The sequence below is a fragment of the Python bivittatus genome, unplaced genomic scaffold (genome assembly GCF_059951505.1).
Source record: "Python bivittatus isolate LINGU-HERP-01145 unplaced genomic scaffold, Pbiv_v1 ctg000690_np1212, whole genome shotgun sequence".
Taxonomy (NCBI): domain Eukaryota; kingdom Metazoa; phylum Chordata; class Lepidosauria; order Squamata; family Pythonidae; genus Python; species Python bivittatus.
The window spans coordinates 549989-571199 of NW_028277096.1; the positions used below are offsets into that span (position 1 = coordinate 549989).

At 39.7% G+C, this 21211-nt stretch overlaps 1 protein-coding gene across 4 annotated transcripts in view; it reads right to left on the reverse strand.

Annotated features, from left to right (window-relative positions):
* GATA4 (GATA binding protein 4) overlaps positions 1-21211 on the reverse strand; it is a 69800-nt gene that overhangs the window by 5913 nt on the left and 42676 nt on the right. For 3 of the 4 annotated variants that reach the window (XM_088152456.1, XM_025167138.2, XM_007428999.4), the window contains exons 3-5: positions 2189-2355; positions 1783-1908; positions 400-487 (exon numbers count right to left, since the gene is read on the reverse strand). In XM_088152456.1, the coding sequence (XP_088008582.1) occupies positions 400-487; positions 1783-1908; positions 2189-2355 (381 nt within the window). The remainder of the gene's footprint in view (positions 1-399; positions 488-1782; positions 1909-2188; positions 2356-21211) is intronic. The other variant, XM_088152457.1, reaches the window with a different exon arrangement.

Here is a 21211-nt window from a genome sequence, read left to right on the forward strand (position 1 = left end):
CCCTTAGAACGCTGGCTTGCTTCTTTCTAAGGTTCTTACAAGGTGGAACTATTCCAAAGAGGACTTGGTTGAATACTTGGTACTCACCAACTTGAATTTATTTTATTTTGGATAACTTATAAGTATTTGTACATAAGTTGATATTTGGAAGATTTTGTTGATTGTTTTGTAAACTGTCACAAAGTCTGTTTTGAATTGGTGGTACAAAAGGAGAATTGATTGATTGATTGATTGATTGATTGATTATCAATGGTTTATCATCCTCTGAAGGACCACAGAAGGCCCATATTTGATTTTGGTATTGAATAATACTTTTTTCAGCTTTAGCAGGCCTTAAGCTTAAACTGTAATTACCAATGGGTCATATTATATGAGATTGTTTTTTCTAATTGTACTCACCTGCTGATGTCTTGGATTTGCTTAAATTCTTTGGTTTACGCTTTCTGGTTTGGATCCCTTCTTTTCTCATAGCTAAAGGCCTTGGGACCTGTGAAGATGCATTAGAGATCAACATTAATCCCCTAGAAAGATCTGCAAATCCAACAGTTGGAATAGAATCCTAGGCATCTCAGTTTTTGTTGCAAGGAATAAGGACACCTAAAAATATTGCTACTGGCCCTAAACCTTAAGGATATGCTGTGGGTTTATGTGGCTCAAATTCTAAGGGGGTGCAAATGTTCTGAACTCAAAATGCTATAAATTGGGAATAGCCATTTTTAGGGTTCCAAGCTCAGAAGAAAATGCACATTTTTCAAGGGCAAAACAGGATTATTTTTGAATGTTCAAAACCCTGTGACTAGCTTATTGTTTTCTTAATTGTGATTTGTGTTGAGCTTTGGCATGTTGACACAACAAATGCAAAAAAAAAAAAGTGTGCTGCTCAAGAGTTTTTCTTGTAGGCAGTTTACAAAAACACAACGAATGGCCAACCTGTATTTCTACTATCTTTTGAGAGGCAAGTCAAATTCATAATGTAAGGTGTGCAATGTACTGTATTAGGAAGAAGCCTCTTTCAAGCTAAAAATAGAAGTGTATTTTTTGGTTTCTGTTGTTCATGGACAGTTTATTAATAGCTTTTGCTTCTTAATGGGCTCACTGTGGCCATTGTGCTGCCAAAAGCTTATAGTTCCTCTTCATTGCTTCATATACAAATTTAAAACTTTTTTTTTTTAATTTTCTAAAATTATTTCCTTTGGAAATTTTTCTGTGGGTCGGGAGATAGACCATACTTAGCGTGAACTACTTTTTCGCCTACTTTTGCAGCAATAAGGCAAAAACTGTTTTCAGTTCCCATTGTTTCTTATGGAGAACTTAACGTTCTTGTTCTGTTGGAAAAAGAGAACATTCAGAGCATTCTGAGTTTTGTTTTGACAACCAAATCAAAACACCCTGGGTGAATATTCCTAGATGGGTTACTCTGTGCACATCTCTACTGAATACCAAATCCAGTCTTCCCCAACAAGATGCCCTCCAGATTTAGGAGAGCAACACCTATAAACTCCCAAATAGGATGGTTGGATCTTCTGTCCATTTCCCTCCTCTGCCCTTGCCCTCATCTGGCTTGCAAGTAGTGGCCAGAAGGGGCAAGTTCTCAGCACTCTTCACTAATAGAAAGCCATACACAGGGAGAAATGTCCTGATGTCACATGTTTGACCTATTTCTTACAAAGCAGTCTTCCCCAAACTGTTTTTTGATTACAATTCTCAGAATTCCCATCCAGCATCACTTTCAAACTGGGGAAAGCTGCCATAGATAGGTTCTGCTTTGTCTTCTGCTCTCACCCCATGGAGCTTCATGTATAAACCACAAGCATTGCAGACTGGCTCTCCTTCGGCATTCCGGCGCCACAGTGTGGTCGTAGATGTATGGCAGTTTGCACATGACAGCCCAATCCGACGGGAGGCTGACTATAGGAACAAGAGTCCAAAGCAAGAACAATTGATTATTAATTCACCAGTGAACTTATCTATCAATCAATTAGATATTCTTGCCTTTTTACTAATTATCATAACCTACTTATAAAATATCAGTAAGATTCAGGGCCATATAGAAACTCTGTTAAGTGACCCTTATAAATGGTATAAATCTGGCTATCTTGCTTTTTACAGGTCAGGATTAATAATGGGCAGGTGGGATTGACTCACTAAGGGTTTAACAGTCTGTGAGGATTTGCACCATATTCCTTACCAGCCTCCTCTGGGGCTTGATCAATGGCCGGTTAATGCCATTCATCTTGTGGTAGAGTCCACATGCATTACAAAGATAGTGGCCGGTGCCATCTCTTCGCCACAGTGGGGTGGACATAGCACCACAGTTGACACATTCCCGACCTTCGGAGTAATCATCAAAAAACTCTGCAGGCACAAGAGGACGAAATGAAGTAAGTCATCAAAGATCTGTCTAAAAGCATTTTTCATGTAGCTATTTCATAATTCCTGAGTAAAATCTTGAGCAGACTGAATGCCCTTCCTCAGTCAACCAAAATAGTGCAAAAAGCTGAAGGACAATCAGGTTGTTATCTCTATTTATTTCAAGTATTTCTAGACTGTCTTTCAGGAGATAAAGCCTTTCTAAGACATTTCATATAAAAAGACAATGTATGTCAATTTCATAAATTATTTATACTAGGAATCTGCAAGTGACCTATTGCAGTGAATAGCTCTGCACCATCTTGTACCTTTGTATGTGTTGGACAACAACTATCCCTGCCAGCTAGCCCAAGCAGTGGCCATGGTGTCTATGGGATTAAGGGTGTTTAAATCCAACACATACAGAAGCCATCAGGTTGGGGAAGGCAAAAAGCAAGTTCCTAAAACTGAACAGTAGAGGGAGATCTCATCTCAACCTTTGCCAGAACTAATGACACAGACCGGTATTATTTCACTGGTAACCTCTACAGAAAGGGAAGAGTTGGATGGCCAGAAATGCATTTATCAAACTATTTAAAGATCTGCTGTACTTAGAATGTCCAAGTGCCTCCTGCAAGAAGTGGCTTCTCTGTGCCAGATGCACTATTTTATTTCTCTGTCAATTGCAGATGGTGAGTTTCTGAATGGACCACTCAGTCTGGCCACTAGAACATAATAGGCATTGATCTATCTTCACAATAACACTGTCCTTCCACAGTTTGACAAAACCCAGTATGGCAGATAGAATGAAATGCTTATATAGGAGGGATCATCTCCTTGTTCAAGTCTGAAACTTGGTCACCAGGTCCGCACACAACACATTAAACCTGCTAACAAAACACAACTGCGTGAGTCGTGTAACTAAACTATGCCCAAACAAACAAAAAACATATGGCTTAACATAATAGCTGGGTTCAGACAACCTGTTAGGACAAAAACTGGATTTCCATGACAAACTGACCCACAAATACCAAACGCCCAATCTCATTTTAATTTAGAGACTAGTATATTGTGTGAATCCAGACACTGGGTGATCTTAGGCTAACTACCTCTCTCTGCACATAACCTACCTCATTAGGTTATTACAATAATAAAACAGAAAAACTCATTACACTTTATTCTCTTTCTTGTAATCTAACCTGCCTCTCCTCTAGATAATCCTGGCCAATGTTGAAATTACATGCAAGGTTAGACCTGGTTATTTTCCTGAGAGACACCCAGAAAAATCCCAGGGCTACAGGCTAGACTGGGACATCAAAAAAACATCCCTGAAGAAAGCAATGGAAACTGTTACTGTATTGCCAGAAGAATACATGGATATTTCCAGAATGTCACAAGAGTTGAACTGGCCCAAGGTCTGACACAGCATCATCTCCTTTATATTCTTGAGGAAGATGACAGCTGCACCTGAAGACGGTTGTGGGATCAGTTCACTGTTTTCTCTCTCCTCTCACCTATACCCTGACCTGCTTAAGCATTTTGATGGAGGGCTTTGAAAAGCAGAAGTGTGGAAACTCCTAAAAAAGATACTACACTTTTAAAATAGAGGTAGACAACTGGGTCTTGCTCATGTGGTATTTTAATTCAGCAAAATCTTTAACAAAAAGGGTATTTTGAAAGGAAGGTCAGCATTATTGCTAGTCTGGCATTATATATACACAAATTTATGCATATCACAATCCCGTCTGGTGTAATACTTGTGACTGAAATGAGATTTGATCCAAGTGTTCATCCTCAACTCGCATTTATGACTGTCTATGCACATCACTCCTTCTACAGAAATCCTGGGAGACATCACAGCTCCTTTTCCCCCGCATAGCAATTTCAGTGCTCTTCTTATTAGAATCCGTCTTTATTTCGGTAACAACTTTATCTAAAATGGATATCAGCAGAAACTTGACCAAATGACTTGATTCACCAAGAGCACTGTTTCTCAATCTTGACAACTTGAAGATGTGCGGACTTCAACTCCCAGAATTCCCCAGCCAGCATGTTGGCTGGGGAATTCTGGGAGTTGAAGTCCGCACATCTTCAAGTTGTCAAGGTTGAGAAACACTGACCTAGAATGCTAAATGGTTGGCTGTGATTTATTGAATTAACCACAGTGGCTGAGTTCAGATTGCTTTGCACCCAGTCACCAATTGTAAATACACCCACTCAGTAGGCATTTACTGTGTGTTTTGGGGGGAGGGAGAGTCAGCACTGTCATGTGTGAATGACATTAAAAAGACATTTTGCAAAAGGAAGAGCAAGATAATTTGCATTTGGCATTAGTTGATATTGTGAAGCGAACAACTTTTTTTAAAATGTCATTTTATAGTATCTCCACTAAATATGTTTAGGGGACCTTGGACTCTTAGAAGGAAGAATTTGTATACTGAAGAAACTGAATCTTCCACCAATGTCAGAATGGTGCTCCTTGGACAAGGCTATTAAGCTTGCATAGGGGAAAAGAGACACAATACAGACATGTGAGTTTTCCCCCTGAAGGTCTAATAGAAGTTTGGAGGGTGATTTCAGATAAAAATCTCACACACACACATACACCCCCAGGGCACCATTGCTCTGATCAAAGTAGGGTGCCAACCCTAACAGCTCCCAAGCAGCTGTTTCTAAGTTAAGAATAATGTTGGGAACCCTGATCAAAAAACTCAGAGCACTATCTGTTTTAGTTGTGGTTATTTTGTTTGGAAGGAGGGAGAACCATAGGAGGTACCTCTGTGCTTCCAAATATAGCTTGCATAATTGTGAATAAAGCAAATACTGTACTGTAAAGGTGGTGTAATCCTCCTCCCTGTTCCACAAAAAATGAAACTTGGTGGTAATGTGACTCCTGGAACTTCTCAGTGCCAAGAAGGATAAAGTATAACAAGCAAACAAAATAACTATACTTTAGGTAATACCGATTGAAAATGGTTCAAATATACAATTCTCTCTCCCTGTCTCTCCCCCGGCCTCTCTCTCTCTCTCTCTCACACACACACACACACACAGGTACAGACTGTCCATAATTAATCTTCTGCTTATTAGGAGCAGGGACTGTAAAACACAAACAATTTATATATGAATTAGTGGAAGAGAACTATCCCAAGTGAAATTTGGAGGAGGGCAGAGAAGAGCAAGGGTGGGAGGAGAAATGTCCTTGCAGTGTGCATTGTCCTGAATTTATATGTGGCACATGCTGGGGCTGCCTGGGATTTATCATGTGGGAACACAGGGCCGTTTGTGCTGAATACTGGAATATTGAGACAGAATATACATAATGTCCAGGCCTGGGTAGATAAGCACTGCATTTTTTTGGAAGAAGTTCAACCTTGGCTGTGCCAGATAGAAGCTGGAATAGCTTGCAAAGTAGACATTAGAAAAACTGCCTGGAGGCTTTTTAGAAAACAAAGCTTGGTTTGGGGAGTCTCTAATAGTTTATATCTTTTTTCCCCTGAGTATGCTGGAATAGGCTAATTTTGCACACTTCAATAACGATTCAGAAGAATGCCTCTGGACCTTGAGAACCTCATCTCTTTAATATTTACTAAACAGTTACATCTTTTTTCGGCATGTACCTGGATGTAAATGCAGCTGCCTTAAGAAGTCAACTCATTAAAGCAACTCATAAAATAACTCTTTTTTCAGGCTTATGTGGCAAATGTAATCAACAGTAGGGGGATGCTTTGCTTGTCTGAGGTCTAAATAATTACTTCTAAATCATGTTGAAAACATGCACAGCCATACTGGACACATATTGTATTACAAATGTTGCTTTTCTATTAGTTTTACATACTGAAGGTTTTTAGCTGTTATAGTATGAGCGTGCAACCATTTTCAGGCTTTATGCAAACCTGTATGTTGAAGGTGTTGGGGAAGGCACACTCCAAACAATGAGCTGAGCCAAGGAAAAAATTAAATCTGATTGAATTTACATTTAATTAAAATTCGTTTCAACACATTTCATATGGTCATTTCACAAGATTCTAATCATTTCCCGTATCATTCACATTAAAAATGACAATTTAGAGGGGACTTTTGGAAGAGCTCTTAGGACCATACCCAACACTTTGCGAAAGATAGATTATACTTTTTTTGTAATACCATAATGCTGAACTTTTATTATGACATGCGCTTTCTTGAAATCCTTCACGAAGAAGGGCTGTATATAAAAACAGTGCTGCTCTTCCTGAAATGGAGGATCAATGATAATTGGTATAGTAGCATTTATCACATATTCTCAGCTTGCTTCTGCAGCCCACACCTGAGAATTATACACTAGATGGCTGTTGCTATAACTATATGAGATAATTTTACAGAAGCCCTATATAAACATGTATGCATGGAAAAGAAAAGCTGTAAATTATAGTCTTGCCATATTAGCAGACAACTACTACACTGCCTAACTGGCAATAAGTTCTACAGCAGGAGTGTGAACCAACTCTGGAAAAAGACTGGTAAGCCATAAAAGGGATACTTGCAGGCCACATGCTACCATCAAGCCACATGTTTTGTACTCCTGCCCTACCAGATTTCCCAACCTTACCTGGAATTGTTAGAAACTGACTCCAGAACACTTCTGCATGCATAGTTACGATTCTTCTTGAAATTTACATTCTGAAGACTGTCAGTAAAGCTTTAGTCACATTTTCATTTTAATAGAAGTTTAGCAGTAGCAGAAACAGGCCTGAACAGGCACATTGAAATGTTCCTTTCACAACATGATGCTCATCAACTCTCAGCAGCGGACTTGCAATCCAAGAGAATGAGACTGAAGTAGATGGATATGTCAAGAGAGCCATGGAGATGGCTTTGAAGGGAATATTCAGAAGCTGTTACAGAAACAAGGGCAGAAGCATTCCTTAAGCCCCAAGAAAGAAGATAATGTTAGGAAGAGGCTCAAACTGGCTCCTCCTCGAGTCAGAGGAAGGATAGGCCAAACAGAAGCAAACTTGCAAGATCCTGTTACTGTAGCCTATCTCAAAGTATAGTTCCAGTCTTCCTATGGAGTCAGTTTCCTGATCTGGACTACCTTTTGGGCTGACTTATGCACTAAAACATAATAAAACTCCAGATTAAAGTAAGAAGAAAACAGCTTGTAAAAATTCTGTACCAGAAAAGGTTGGGCATTTTCTTTAGTCTGGGAAAGGCATCTGTCTAATCCTGTAGAGAATTACAGTCACTTGGAACAGATTACTTTGGTCTGCATGGGCCATTAATTTAGTTCACTACCACGGTGTTCCCTCTTCCTCCTCTCTCATCATTTTTAAGTGAATGTAGTAATTTTGCACTAAGGTCTGTTCTGCTTCCATCTGACTCTGAGTAACATACCTGAAGAGCTCTGAGGTAGAAACATTTTTCATTCCAAGAGATGCCAACCCTATTAATTTTGTATAATTTATATCACCACTTTTCTCTAGATGCTCAAGGTGGTTTACATGGGAACCTCCCTTTTATCCTCACAACAACCCTCTACTGTAACTTCAGTTGGGTGAGAGAGAGATTGGCCCAAAGTCATCCCAGGAGTTTCCATGGCTGAGGATGGACCATTAAGTCCACCACTTTAACCTCTTTATTACATTGGCTTTCACCAGTGAGTATGACCCCAACACATCAAGATGTAATAACTGCTGGCACTACCAGTGTCATATGCTATGAAATGCTTCTTGCATAAAGTTGGTTCCCCCAACAGTCACCAACTTTTTTTTAATAGTTTGCCCAGCACTTCTCTCTTTTGGAATAGTTTACTCTGTAGACAGTGAAGAGATGCAGCACACAATGCTGAATACAAATTGCCCAGATTCAGACAGCTGCTGCAGTGGCTGAAATGTTAGACTTGGACCAGGGAAACCAAGATCCAAGCCCAACTTGATTATGAAGTGTGCTAGGGCACTTGGGGACAGTCATTCATGTTCAGCATAAAAGGAAGGATAAAATGAAGGAAGACCCTCATGTATGCTGCTTTGAGCTCTCAGTAAATGGAATACAAATGTGATAAATAAATAATAAATCTATTAAAGGAATGGATGTTGAGAAGTTACTAAATTATTGCCTGTGCTTATTCTGGAGCACAACTGCTGAAAGCATCTTGATTTACAACTTTCTGCCTCCAGCAGCAGTAGCTGCTCTATATTCTGCCATTATGGGGCCTTTTGACACTGATTCTTTCCTGTGGGCATCCCAGCAATTTGGAAAGGAAATAGTTATTGAGGCAGCAAAAGGCCTCAGCAGCTCCTGCCTGGAGTCAGAACAATAGGTCAGCAAACCACTACATCCCATTCAGGAAAGATTTATGCATTTCTGATAATGCTTTTGAAAAATTCTTTTTGGCCACTTCAGGGGATATTTATGTTCACTCCAAATGCATACGGTGCTTTAGGCTGTCAATCTTGTTTGACATAGATGTTGCCTTATATGAAATCAGGCTCTTGGTGCATCAACCTCAGAACCGTTGGAGCTGACCGTAGTTGTACAGCAGGAGTGTGCATCTCCCATCAGGTGTGGCAGAGAAGGCATGCTGCGGGTCCCATCTGCTAGAGAATTACACTTGGCGGTTCCCAGGAGGCAGGCCTTCTCTGCCGTGGCACCTACCTTGTGGAATCTTCTCCCCCCAGAAGTGAGATTAGCCCTATCCCTCTTAACATTCTGCAAGTCCTTCAAGGCCTGGTTATGTGATCAGGCTTGGGGCTCCCAGGGGACCGGAAAGATTTTGCGATGGCTCCCTTATTAATTTTATCCCCTCCTGTTTTGTGTGTTTTTACAGTGTTTTATTTGTAATTGCTTTTATGTATTTATTCTTTTTAATTGTTGTGCACCACCCAGAGTCACCTTGTGTGAGATGTGTGGCTATATAAATATGATAAATAATAAATAAAAATCTTTTGTTGGCTGAACAGCCACACCAGGCTTTAAACAGAGTAGACCCAGGACCTATTACACTCTTATTGCTCTAAGGATTTCCCAGCTTTATCTGGAGTTGTTAGGTCTTGAAAATCATATTCTGAAAACTGTCAGAAAAGCTTCAGACACACTTTCATTTTCATACAAGTTTAGCTGTGGTAGAAACGGTCCAGAACTTTCTGAATGTAAAAATGTTCTTCCCACAACATGATGCCCTTGAACTCCCAGCATAGGATTTGCAATCCAAAAGATTGAAGGTTATGGATATGTACTAAAACACACAATAACATTGCGGATTAAAGTAACAAGAAAACAGATGGCAAAAATTTTGCACCACAAAAAGTGAATCCAGTAATATGCACTAATATACTAATTAAAATGTCTGTGTACAATTGCTGGTTTTGTATGTTCTTTTTGTTCTGCTATTTGTGAGATCAGTGCTATACTCAAAATTTACTCATACCTCACTTGGATTTCTGCAGATTTGCTGGGCTGCCCAGTTACAGGGGTCAGAGCAGTATTTCTCAACCTTAGGAACTTTAAGATATGTGGACTTCAACTCCCAGAATTCCCCAGCTGGGCAATTAAAGTCTGAGTTCCCCAGCTGAGTTGAAGTCCACATATCTTAAAGTTGCTAAAGTTAAGAAACACTGGGTTAGAGGGATTTGCTTTTCAAAATAGGCTATGTTTCTCAGAATCAGAAACGTACTTGCAATTTTACCATAATTGCTTAAAGGAATACGCACAGACAGAAATGTGAGTTTTCTAGAAAAGTTTGAAAACAAAAATTAGAGATACCCCCCATGGCTTTAAATCTGATGTAGCACACTGTGTTCACTCACAATTAACCCAATGAAAGACTATGTTCTGTTAATTTTTTCCATCCGTGACTTGTGGCTTTCCCACGCCAATAGCCAAAAGCAATTGAACCAAAATATTTCATATAAGAAAATAAATAATAAAATGTGTATTGAATGACTTAAGATATTACAAACAAAATCAAATCTCCACAGGTGGCCCTGGGTTCCTGCATTCCCTGGACAAAATATCCTTTCTTTGTGTGAGCCCACATTCCCATTGCCATATTCAACCATGACACTTTCTTCTCCTGCCAGCTCCTACTTGCTAGGCAAAGGTCCACTTGGCTCCAACACTGGTGATGTTTCAATGCTATGGAAGTTTATTTTACTTCAGAAGGCCTATTTCCTGGCTAATATTTGACCTATCTTTGACTCATTGTATTTTGGACTTCATTTTCTTGAACTGTTTAATTTGGATGTAATATTTTTAACTGCTTCTTAGCTCATTGCATTTGATGATCATGTTTAATGTCTGTCTGTTTGAGGAACTCATGGATTGAAAGAGCAGAACATAAAATAAAGATAACTTGGCCAGTTTTGGCAGGTAATGACTTTTTTTAATACTGTTTTTTTTTTTAATACTGTTAAGTGTAATGGAAGCTTGGTTTGGTATGCATTTCTTGTTCTGTCTTCTGCTGCAATAAAGTATATTGGTTAAGAGAACTGGACTAGGATTGGAGAGATCCAGGTTTATGCCCCTACTCAAGCACAGGGCTCCCTGGGTAGCTTTTGACCTGTTACTTTCTCTCAATCCAGCCTACCTCATAGGGTTGTTTGGTAAAGATAAAATGAGAAGTCATCCCAAGTATTGGGATCTCCAGAGCACAAACACAGTAACAAGAAATATAAGAAGCTGGATTTAGTTTGTATTGTTCTTTGAGTGTTTTCATGATATATTGGTTTTATTCTCCACTTTTTGAGAATTTATTAAGTTACAAATCCTCAAACGACAAACTGTACGTAATCTTTTAAGCAGCAATTCCTTCACACTTATCTAGAAGTAACTCCGAATGTATTCAGTCAGCCTTACCCCTGGATAGAAATGCCTAGATTTGCATTGTTAAAAGTCTTCTATGTGCTACACCTTTGAAGTAAGTTCTACGCAGTTCAGTGAGGCTTATCCCTTGATGGACATGGCTAGGACGTCTTAAGCATTCTCATATAAATACAACAACAATACCACAATGCCTGTGTTACAGCAAAATCATCATAAGAATTCTCATCAAGATAGCTTAAAGGTTAATATTCATCAACAGTGATCCTGATTAGAGGTTTCCCTGTTGTGGAGAAATGGAAAACTCTTGAGGGTGGAATGGAATAGACTGAGTATCTTGCAAAAAGTCACAATTAGCTGACAGCCTGGAAACCTGAACAGGAGCAGGCCACACTACTACAGCATTTGCTACTACATCCAGGTATTGCTGCTGATATTGCTCATTACAATTTCCTAAACAGGAAAAAAAAAACTACCATGTACCAACTAAAGCCACATTGTATTTGTAAATAGAACTCCACCGGCCAGCCACCAAAGTGGGATAAGGAGCTGCCCTCTGCTACCCAGTTGAGACATGTTTGGCGTAACCTGCCAGTTCCATCAGCTTTCCGTCTTGTTTTCCTTTTATCATCCCAGCTCCTTTCATCTTCATTCTCCTGTTTGCCAGATGGCAATGGGTTCTCAGTCATCCTGTCCTAGTGCTCTGTTTACAGACAGAGGGAAATTTAATATCAACATTCCTGGAGCTTGCAAAGCAGCTTGTCAGATTGCTGAAGCACCTCTGCAAAGGAAAATCTGTGCTCTGGGCAGGCACTTAGAGGCTCTAAACAAAACTCAAGAGAAAGCCTCACCCCCCCCCCCACCTGCAGAACATAGGTTTTCTAAAACAATTTGTTATGATAAGAGACGGCTTTGATAAATCAGTGTACCACACTGAAATTGATCATGTGAAATTCTACAAAGATGAATGAGGATCATCATCCATGGGGAAAGAAAGGAAAACCCTATTAATGCAAGGAGGGAGCCTGTGAGTCATTCCACTTTGCCACACCTAGGGTTTTTTTCCCTCTAGCTCCTGCTTCAGCAATAAAGGCAATTACTAATTGTAAATAAATCTATAATTTAAACTACATGTTTAAAGTGAATTATACTAATTTCTGTACAAAGGTATGAAATAACTAATAATTACATGAAGGAAAGCAACCGTATCTCAGCTCATTAGTCCTCACTGTGGTGATCAACATCTATGAACTATACCACTTCAAAGTGCAGATGAGCAGGAAAGGCTAATGTTATTGAACACTTGTACATTAAAAAGAATTCCTAAGATTTTGCTGCAAGGATAAAATGGGAACACTGACTCAAATATTTGCAACACCTGGATGGTGCTGGGCTAGTCTAACCTACTTTGTAGCGTTGTTGTGAAGATAAAAATGAAGCAGTGGACTACTATAAACTCCATAGAGGTAAGACTATATATGCAGATAATAATCATCATCATCATCATCCTAAGGCAAACTAGGATGATGATGATGATGATGATAATGGAAAATACAGCTTTGGTGGCAAAATCCTAACATTTAAATTGTATATTTCAGCTATCCCTATTTATCATTCTTTATTTTGTCTATGTTCCTGCTTTGAATTTTTATTTTCATAGAGTTGTACAGCTGAATCTAATCTAACTCATTGCTCACTTCAGAATTTTTATTTATTTCTTACACTTAATGTGCCACTTTTTCCTTTAACAAACTCAAGGGGGCATATATGGATAATTGTTATCCTCACAACAAAAACCCCATGAGGTAGATAGGACTGAGACTAGCCCCAAAGTTATCCACTGAGCTTCATGGTCTAATGGTGACTTGAATCTGGATGTCCCCAGTCCCAGTTCAGCACTTTAACCAGTATACCATACTGGTTTTCCCAATACAAGGATATGCCTATAAATAGTTGTCTAGCCACTACTACCACAAAATGCAGCAGCAGCTAACATGCTTGATGGTGTGTACTTTGCTAACTATATTTCGCCAATTAAATATCAAACACACTGTGTTTTAGGGCTGTGCCTGCTTCAAAAATGATACAGAAGAGGAGCTTGGAAATACACAGGAGCACAAACACAGCATCACATTAAAAGCACCCACAACTTCCACACGTGAGCCTAAACTTAAATCCCCTAGCTGCTTTACAGAGGCACTATAAACCACATTTTATGCTTCGGCAACTCTATTGTTTTCCAGTAGTTTGGAAGACAATTCAACATTAAATGATTAGAGGACAAAATATCTGCCTTCTCATAAATAAGTACCTATAATTTAAGAATTGTTTTGGAGATTCTATGGCATACTGTAGGTTGGGGAGGGAGCATGGGAATGACTTTCTCTGGAGCAGCACCCAGATCCTGCAACTTCCTCCTACAGCAGTTGATCAATTTCTCTTCTTCTGTTTAACACTGCAGCATTTAGATAGGAAAAAAAAATAACATTCTTAAAAACAGAATATAATTGCATGTAATAGGAATTAAATCCTGTGTAAATTATATTGCATATTTTTTTTAAAAAATGTTTAATATGCTTAATTTGAATGTCACACTGGGGAAAAAATTGTGGAGGGTAAACTACAAGTAATAAATTTTATAAATAAAAAGGCTTTTTAGTTGCAATATTGTTCAATCTTAACTCCTTTCTTTTAGTATTTAAAGTGTGTAGTGTACCTGTATAAACTTATGCACATGATTATTGGAGGCAGCTCCAAAACATTTTGTGACAAAATATGAAAGTACAGTCACTTTCTTTTCAATCTGTTAACTTTCAGATGTATTGGACTTTTGCTCCACTTTCTCTGACCTCTACTCATAGTAGCTGAGGATTGTGAGAATTGAAAACCAAAACATCTGGAGGGCACCCAATAAGGAAAACTGGATGACAACTTAAGGTGGCCAGAGAATTAGATTATGTAACAGTAGTGACGGTAGAAGGCCTTGGATGGCAATCCTTGGCATAAGAACAAAATGTCAGCTATATCTTTTTTTCCTTTATGAAATGTTGATTGTAATAATATATTTATAACAGATATTACCACTTCTTTATGTATCATTGCCTTCCCCAACCCAGTGCTATTTAGCTACCATGGTGGGGAACTCTTTTAAAACCTAAGTGAGGTAACAATAGTTGCTAAGGAAGGTCTAGTATTGCTAAAAACCCTAAAAGTGCTACAAACAAAAATGACATTGCAATATGCTTCAGAATAAAGATGTAACAGCTGTGATCACCTAATATGTCCTGCTTGCTGACCTCCCGGACCACGGCAACTGCCTTGGTCCCCTTTTAGTGGTATGATAATAAGCTGAAATTACCTTGATCTGCTTCACCAAACAAGTACTTACACTCAGGATGGGACCAGATAATCAATAACTCTCTTAGGTATTACTAGGATTTCAAATTTTGCCTCTACTATTCTGTAGAACTGAGTCCAAATACCTGTCACAGAAAATCTAGAGTGCATTCTTCTTTTGATATGGGTGTGTTTGGAAATATGTTAAAGTGTGTCTCTAATGCATGATTAATTTGGTCTGTGTGAGTGATAGAGAAAGGAGCCAACCAGTTTCCTTTTGAATCTCAGGTTCCGCTCTGATTCTGACATTAAAAAAATCTCATATGGGCTTTAAAGCATCAATTAAGGCGCAATACTAAAATTGTTAACCTCAGCTGGGTTGCAGTACAAGTCACGTTTTACATTTTACAAATGTAGATTATGTACAGTTGTGAGTGTGCAGAGTTTTTAAAAGGGAAAGTCACTATCAGGTAATAATTCCTTACAAAGTTACTTATGGTCATAGTTGGGTATCTAAAGAGACGTGTCCCTAAGAAAGGGAGCCCACCTCAGAAGCTTCCTCAACTTGCTGTTCTTCCTGCTTGTTCACCTCCCAATCTCCTCTGCTGACAAACAGGAGGATTTACCACAACTCTCTCCTACTATATATGCACCAGTTCTGTGCCTGACAAGGAAGTGCTAGAAGAGGGATGGAAACAGCAATTGCAAGAAGGAAAGGTGTATCAACACTGAAAGTAAGGCCCCATTATTTTTTCAAGAGACCCTGAATCTAGTCATTGGCATCACGGTTTTATATGGCAAGATAAATGCCCTGTGTCTCCAGGTCACCTGTTCAGGGATTTGATACCAAAAAACCCAAAGGAATCTCAAGAGTTTTTCACTAGAAAGCCACATTTATTCAAAAATAAAATAGATTATGTGCCAATGAGTAAATAAATAAATAAAAGTTATATCCAGAGCCTTGATCTGAAACCATGCACTGATTTTGTGGCACATTGCATGCAACCTAAGCCTAAGTTTATATTACTGAACTGAAAACTTCCTTTCCGTCAATGAATTTTCCTGTGTCAATTATTAAAATGTAAACTTCTCAAGATACAGTGGTACCTCGGGATAAAAACTTAATCCGTTCCGTGACTCTGGGCATATCCCGAGTTGGTCGTAACCCGACGCAAATTTCCCCATAGGGTTCAATGTAAATCCTGTTAATCCGTTCCGCCCTCCGAATTTGGTCGCACCTCGAAGCAAATTTTCCCATAAGGTTCAATGTAATTACTGTTAATCCGTTCTGGCGTCCGCGGACCACGCGTCAGGGGCGGGAGAACAGCCGGGCGCAGCGCGGCACGGTGGGAGAACGGCCAGGCGCGCCGCGAGAACGGCCGGGTGCGGCGCGGCACAGCACAGCGGGAGAACGGCTGGGCGCCGCGCCGCGCGGAGGGAGAAGGGCCGGGCACCGCGCGGCGGGAGAACGGCCAGGCACTGCGCGGCGGGAGAACGGCCGGGCGCCGCGCAGAGGGGTGGGAGAACTGCCAGGTGCCACGCCGCGCAGCAGGAAAATGGCCGGGTGCCACACCGCAGGAAAACGGCTGGGCGCCGCGCAGCGCGGCGGGAAAATGGCCGTGGACCACGTGTCAGGGCAGAAAAATGGCCATACCCCGAGGCGGAGTTCGCACATCGAGGTAAATTTTTGCGGCCGGAGCTGGTCGTAACCTGAAAAGTTCGTTAGTAGAGGCGTTTGTATCCCGAGGTACCATTGTACTTATAGCACACCCTGATGTACAATTATTATAATTACGTATAGCCATAAAATCCATTCAAGTATCAAGATTTTTGTCAGATGTCCTTCCTGGGTGCCTTCATCTTAAAATGTTAGGCAGATTATAATTAATGAGAGAATATGATGGTTTCTTAGAAGCAGAAAAAAGTTGAAGACAAAGAAGTTTCTCTCTCTTGCTAATAGAATTAGAACTTGAGGCTATACACTAAACTGAAGTGCAAGGAGATTGAGAACTGATATAAGTACTTCTTCACATATCACATAGTTGAATTCTGGCATTTACTGCCATTATAAGTGGTAATATTTACCAATTTAAAAGACTTAAACAAATTCACTGAAGAGAGGCTTATCAGTACCTTCTAGACTGGATGGAAGTATCTACTTCTAGAATGTATATATTTATAGAAGAGAATATATGTAGTTTAGGGTTGAACTGTGGAGTCCTTGGGGTTCTCTGAGCTTGGTCAGAGACCCCCAAGGACTCCACATTTATGTATTTATTTGCAAACATTTGTATGCTACTTACTTGCCTTAAATACCTACTGCTAAGGTAGTATTTATAGTGGAATAAGATGTTGCTCCATGTTGGAGCTTCCAGAATGCATCTCACTGATTTTTGTTGTTGTTGTTCAGTCGCTAAGTCGTGTCCGACTCTTCGTGACCCCATGAACCATATTGCGCCAGGCCTTCCTGTACTAAGTGGGCCATTGGCCTGATTCATCAGATATTTTGCAGATATCTAAAGGTTCTTACACAAATCATGGAGTAATACAACTATGGCTACTGTTATATGAGCTACAAAAACCTGGAAGGCTAACAGATAGCAGCAAAGAGATGGGGAATACTACTTTACTGCAATCCAGTGGTTATACAGAAGCACCAAAGGCCATCAGCGGCAGGACCCTGCCTTCACTTGCTGACAGCTTGAAAGCGTTGTTATCAATATAGCTTCCAGTGCAACTCGTACAAAATCTTGCAAATGTGGAATTAGGATTCAAATGTAAATTTATTTTACGAATCTTTATTGTTTTAGAAATACATTTTAAGCTGAAAGGTGGCATGTAACTCTAAAGCAAGGAAATAAAGAAAAGCCGTCTGATGGCTTTTAAGTAGAAAAATGAGATATAAATATTTTAAAGAATTAATAAAATTGTTAATGGGACAGAAACTCTAAAATAAGTTTCTAGATGTTTCACTTACTAAAAATAACCCCATTACTGGATTACATAATCCAAGTATAGCATAAGAGATTGTTTTCAATATGAACATTATGTAAAAAATGAAAATAAATGAAATAAATGAAAAAGTGAAATAAATCTATTTGAATACATAGAAGAAATATATGTTGGAAACCACCATCAAAGTAATTTAAAGTTTCAGGTTCACTGGGTAAACTCATACTTTCTCTGCTATCTTCATAATCTTTTTAAAAGCCCCTGGTTCATCTGCAACATTTGCCAACTAACATTTCAAGAATCTCATTTGTTTTTGCTCTAATTGAAAGCACCCAAGTTTAGCTGATATGGCTTCATCTCACAGAGGCCAGTAGCACATACCAATTATCCATTAATTTCCAACACAGGTATTCAAAAAGTCCTCAGCCGGGCTTTCAAATCATGAGTTGTTTTTTATTTAAAGAATGCTTTTAAGTTTCTAAGTCAATAGGTTTTAAGTCATCCTTTAGCTTTGTTCTTCAACTGCAGAGTGGAAAAAAATAGATGAAAGCAACAATGCAATCATGTAATCATGGGACTTTGGCTGGGGGTGGGTTGAGTAAGAGACTAGCATCTGAAAAGGTTGTAGGACAGCATTTCAAGTGAGGAGCACTTTATCCAAATCAACTGCTTATGCAAAGCTCCTTGGCCAGATTCCTACCAATCAATGGGGCAGGGTCCAGGGGATAGCAGAGGTTGAAAGCTCAGACTATGGTTTGGAGGCTGCAGCAGTTGAAATTTAACTAAGAGCAACAAATGTGATTCCCTCCATAAGCAAGAACCTATCAAAGTCACTGGCTCAGGAGCAATAAGAGAAAAACCTGGCTCCATATGAGAGCTCTTTGATAGCAACATTTCTGGAAGGTTCTTCAGCCTTTGTATGTAAAACAAACAGAATTATTTTTAGCAGGTTCTGTCTTATCAGGAATAGTTAAAGTATTTAGTTCTAGCATGCACTGCTGCCCACTCACCAGGATACATTAGATGTTAATCCATTAAAACCCAGAATTTCACAGTTTGAAAAGTTTTTTGAGGTCATCTAATCCAATCTTCATTCAGGCAAGTATCTTCAAATGACTGCTAGCCACTGCTTAAATTATCTCCAGCAAAGAAAAGCCCAGTATCTCTTGAGGCACTCTGCATATGTCTCACAACCATATGAGATCTCATTCCCTCTCTCTCTCTCTCTCTCTCTCTCTCTCTCTCTCTCTGCATCTGATGGCCTCAATGGATGACAGTATTTCACTCCATTGATTCCAACCCTCTGCTCAGTCAGTAGAAGAATCTATGAGTTCTCTCCATTTTACAATTAAATAGTTCAAATAATTAAGGAAATCTTAATGGGCATGGTTCAGAGCAATTTTTCTGAAGCTAAAAGCACTATAAGTTTTTACTGATAGTGAATGATCTAAGTTCAATGCAATAGGGTCTCATTTTAGATATTTCCTTCTTAAGATAAAAAGCAAAATGACGTAGGAGTAGCACTTGCCATCTGCAATATTTATACAGTGGTATCTCTACTTACGAACTTAATCCGTTCCGTGACTCTGATCGCAAGTCGAGTTGGTTGCAAGTCGAAGTAAATTTTCCATAAGGTTCAATGTAATTATCGTTAATCCGTTCCGGCATCCGCGGACCACGCAGCAGGGCGGAAAAATGGCCGTGGACCACGTGTCAGGGGCGTAAAAATGGCCGCGGACCACGTGGAATGGGCAGGAAATGGCCGCGGACCACGTGGAACGGGCGGAAAATGGCCGCGGACCACGCGGCAGGGTGGAAAAACGGCCGCGGACCACGTGGAACGGGCGGAAAAATGGCCGCGGACCACGTGGAACCGGCAGAAAATGGCCGCGGATACGGTTCGTAAGTCGAGGCGAGTTCGTAAGTACAGGTAAATTTTTGGGGCCGGAGCTGGTCGTATCTCGAAATTTTCGTAAGTAGGGGCGTTCGTAAGTAGAGGTACCACTGTATTTGCATTAAATTTATTTTTTTAAATATACAGCTAGAATGATTGAGTGTACCTTTTGAGTTCTTTAAGATAATCTGAGATGTCCCACTGTATTTATTTAATTCAATTTGGACAACTTAGTGGAATTTATTCCCCAGTGAGTTTGTCTGGGATTGGTGCTGAACATTTTATGCAGATTAATGTTTATTTAGAAGTGGTATTGATAGAGTGATCATATCTCATGCTTTACAAAGAGCAGTCCTCTTTTTAAAAGGCTGATCAACTGAAGCCTGATTTAAAGATAAAGCACTATAAGAAGAGAAAGGAGGGAGTTTGAAACCACCCACCCAGTTAACAAACAAGGACAGTGAAAGGATCCGGAAGTTTGTCCCTACTATTCTGCAATGGACTGAATTTCAATCAAATTTCAATACTTGCATATACATTAGTATATTGAAATGTTCAGCAAATCTGTGTCCCTGTTTTTGGGTAGTGAGTATGTAGCTGCCTTAACTACACTGATACCAGTCAATGGTGCTATGGTTGCAAATATCTCCATCTTTTACAAGATGGTGGGCAACATCAAAATACAAATATATGCAAAATTGTTCCTACAATGCACAGTTGAGGAACTACGTCTTACAGATCAAGGCAAAAGACACATCCTGTTGACTTCCTAGAATGGGAGGAAAAAACATTTTCAAGGAAATCCCTCTTGTGACTGCCCATGAACTCTGACAGCTTTGCTGGAGCATTTCCTGTGTAAGACTTGGAATAAATAATAAAAGATGTTTTATACCCCAGAACTTAGGTAGAACTTGCAGAGAAAGTGGCCGTGCAGTACTGCAGGGGAATGCAATCTGCCTAGCTCCCAACATTTTAAATTGCTTTCTTACTATATTCATACGGTTGCTTGAGTGACGTATCTAAACCAGACTGAAAGAATTTTGCAGCTAGGTGCTTCAAGGTTGATAAAGCGGCATGGCCATCTCCCATGGTCATCCTTTGCTTTTTCCATTCTTCTGCTCAACCTGTACCTATTTTTACCAGAATCCTGGGAATGCAAAGTCTAAAGGCTGTTTTTAAAGACAGAATACAAGAGTCCTGCTGAATTATGCCACAGGTTGTTGATTTGGTCAATACTGTGCTTCCCACAGCAGCACTTGGAGACAATAATCCTGTTCTGCCATTGCTTCCAACATTCAACAATACACTTCTTCTGAATGTGGAGATTTCACTAGAGTCTCACAGATTATGTTCTTTCCTCAAATGCTTCTAATCCTTTTTTACAGTCACAGAGGCTCTGGCAATTACCCTGTGGTATTCCAGTAGATGGCCTAAATGAATATGGATATGTTCCAGATATAGGGACATTAGGACAGCAGCTATTGTGTAGTATGTAGCTATAAAACAGAATTGTTATGCAGGATCAAGCATGCCATGAGTAATTGGCATCTTCAGGCACCAGCCTGGATCTTAGTACTTTGGTATAACTCATAAGCACTAACCTGCTCTGAGACCCTGCCACCAGTGGCTAACGTTGAGATCAGCCAGAATGCATTGGCACAACATACCAGTGGGAGGCACTGAGGAACATTTAAAATTTAAATGATTTCACCAATCCATCAAGAGGATCATGAAGATAGAGATCTTTAGAGCAGTTTACTAAAGTTTCTTAGAGGCAGATCTACTCCGGAATTTTGCTGTACACATCTTGCTCCTATAGTAAATTCACCAGAGATAGACAGGCAAATTTCTCTGCCTGGCCCCACATTTGAAATAAACAGCTCG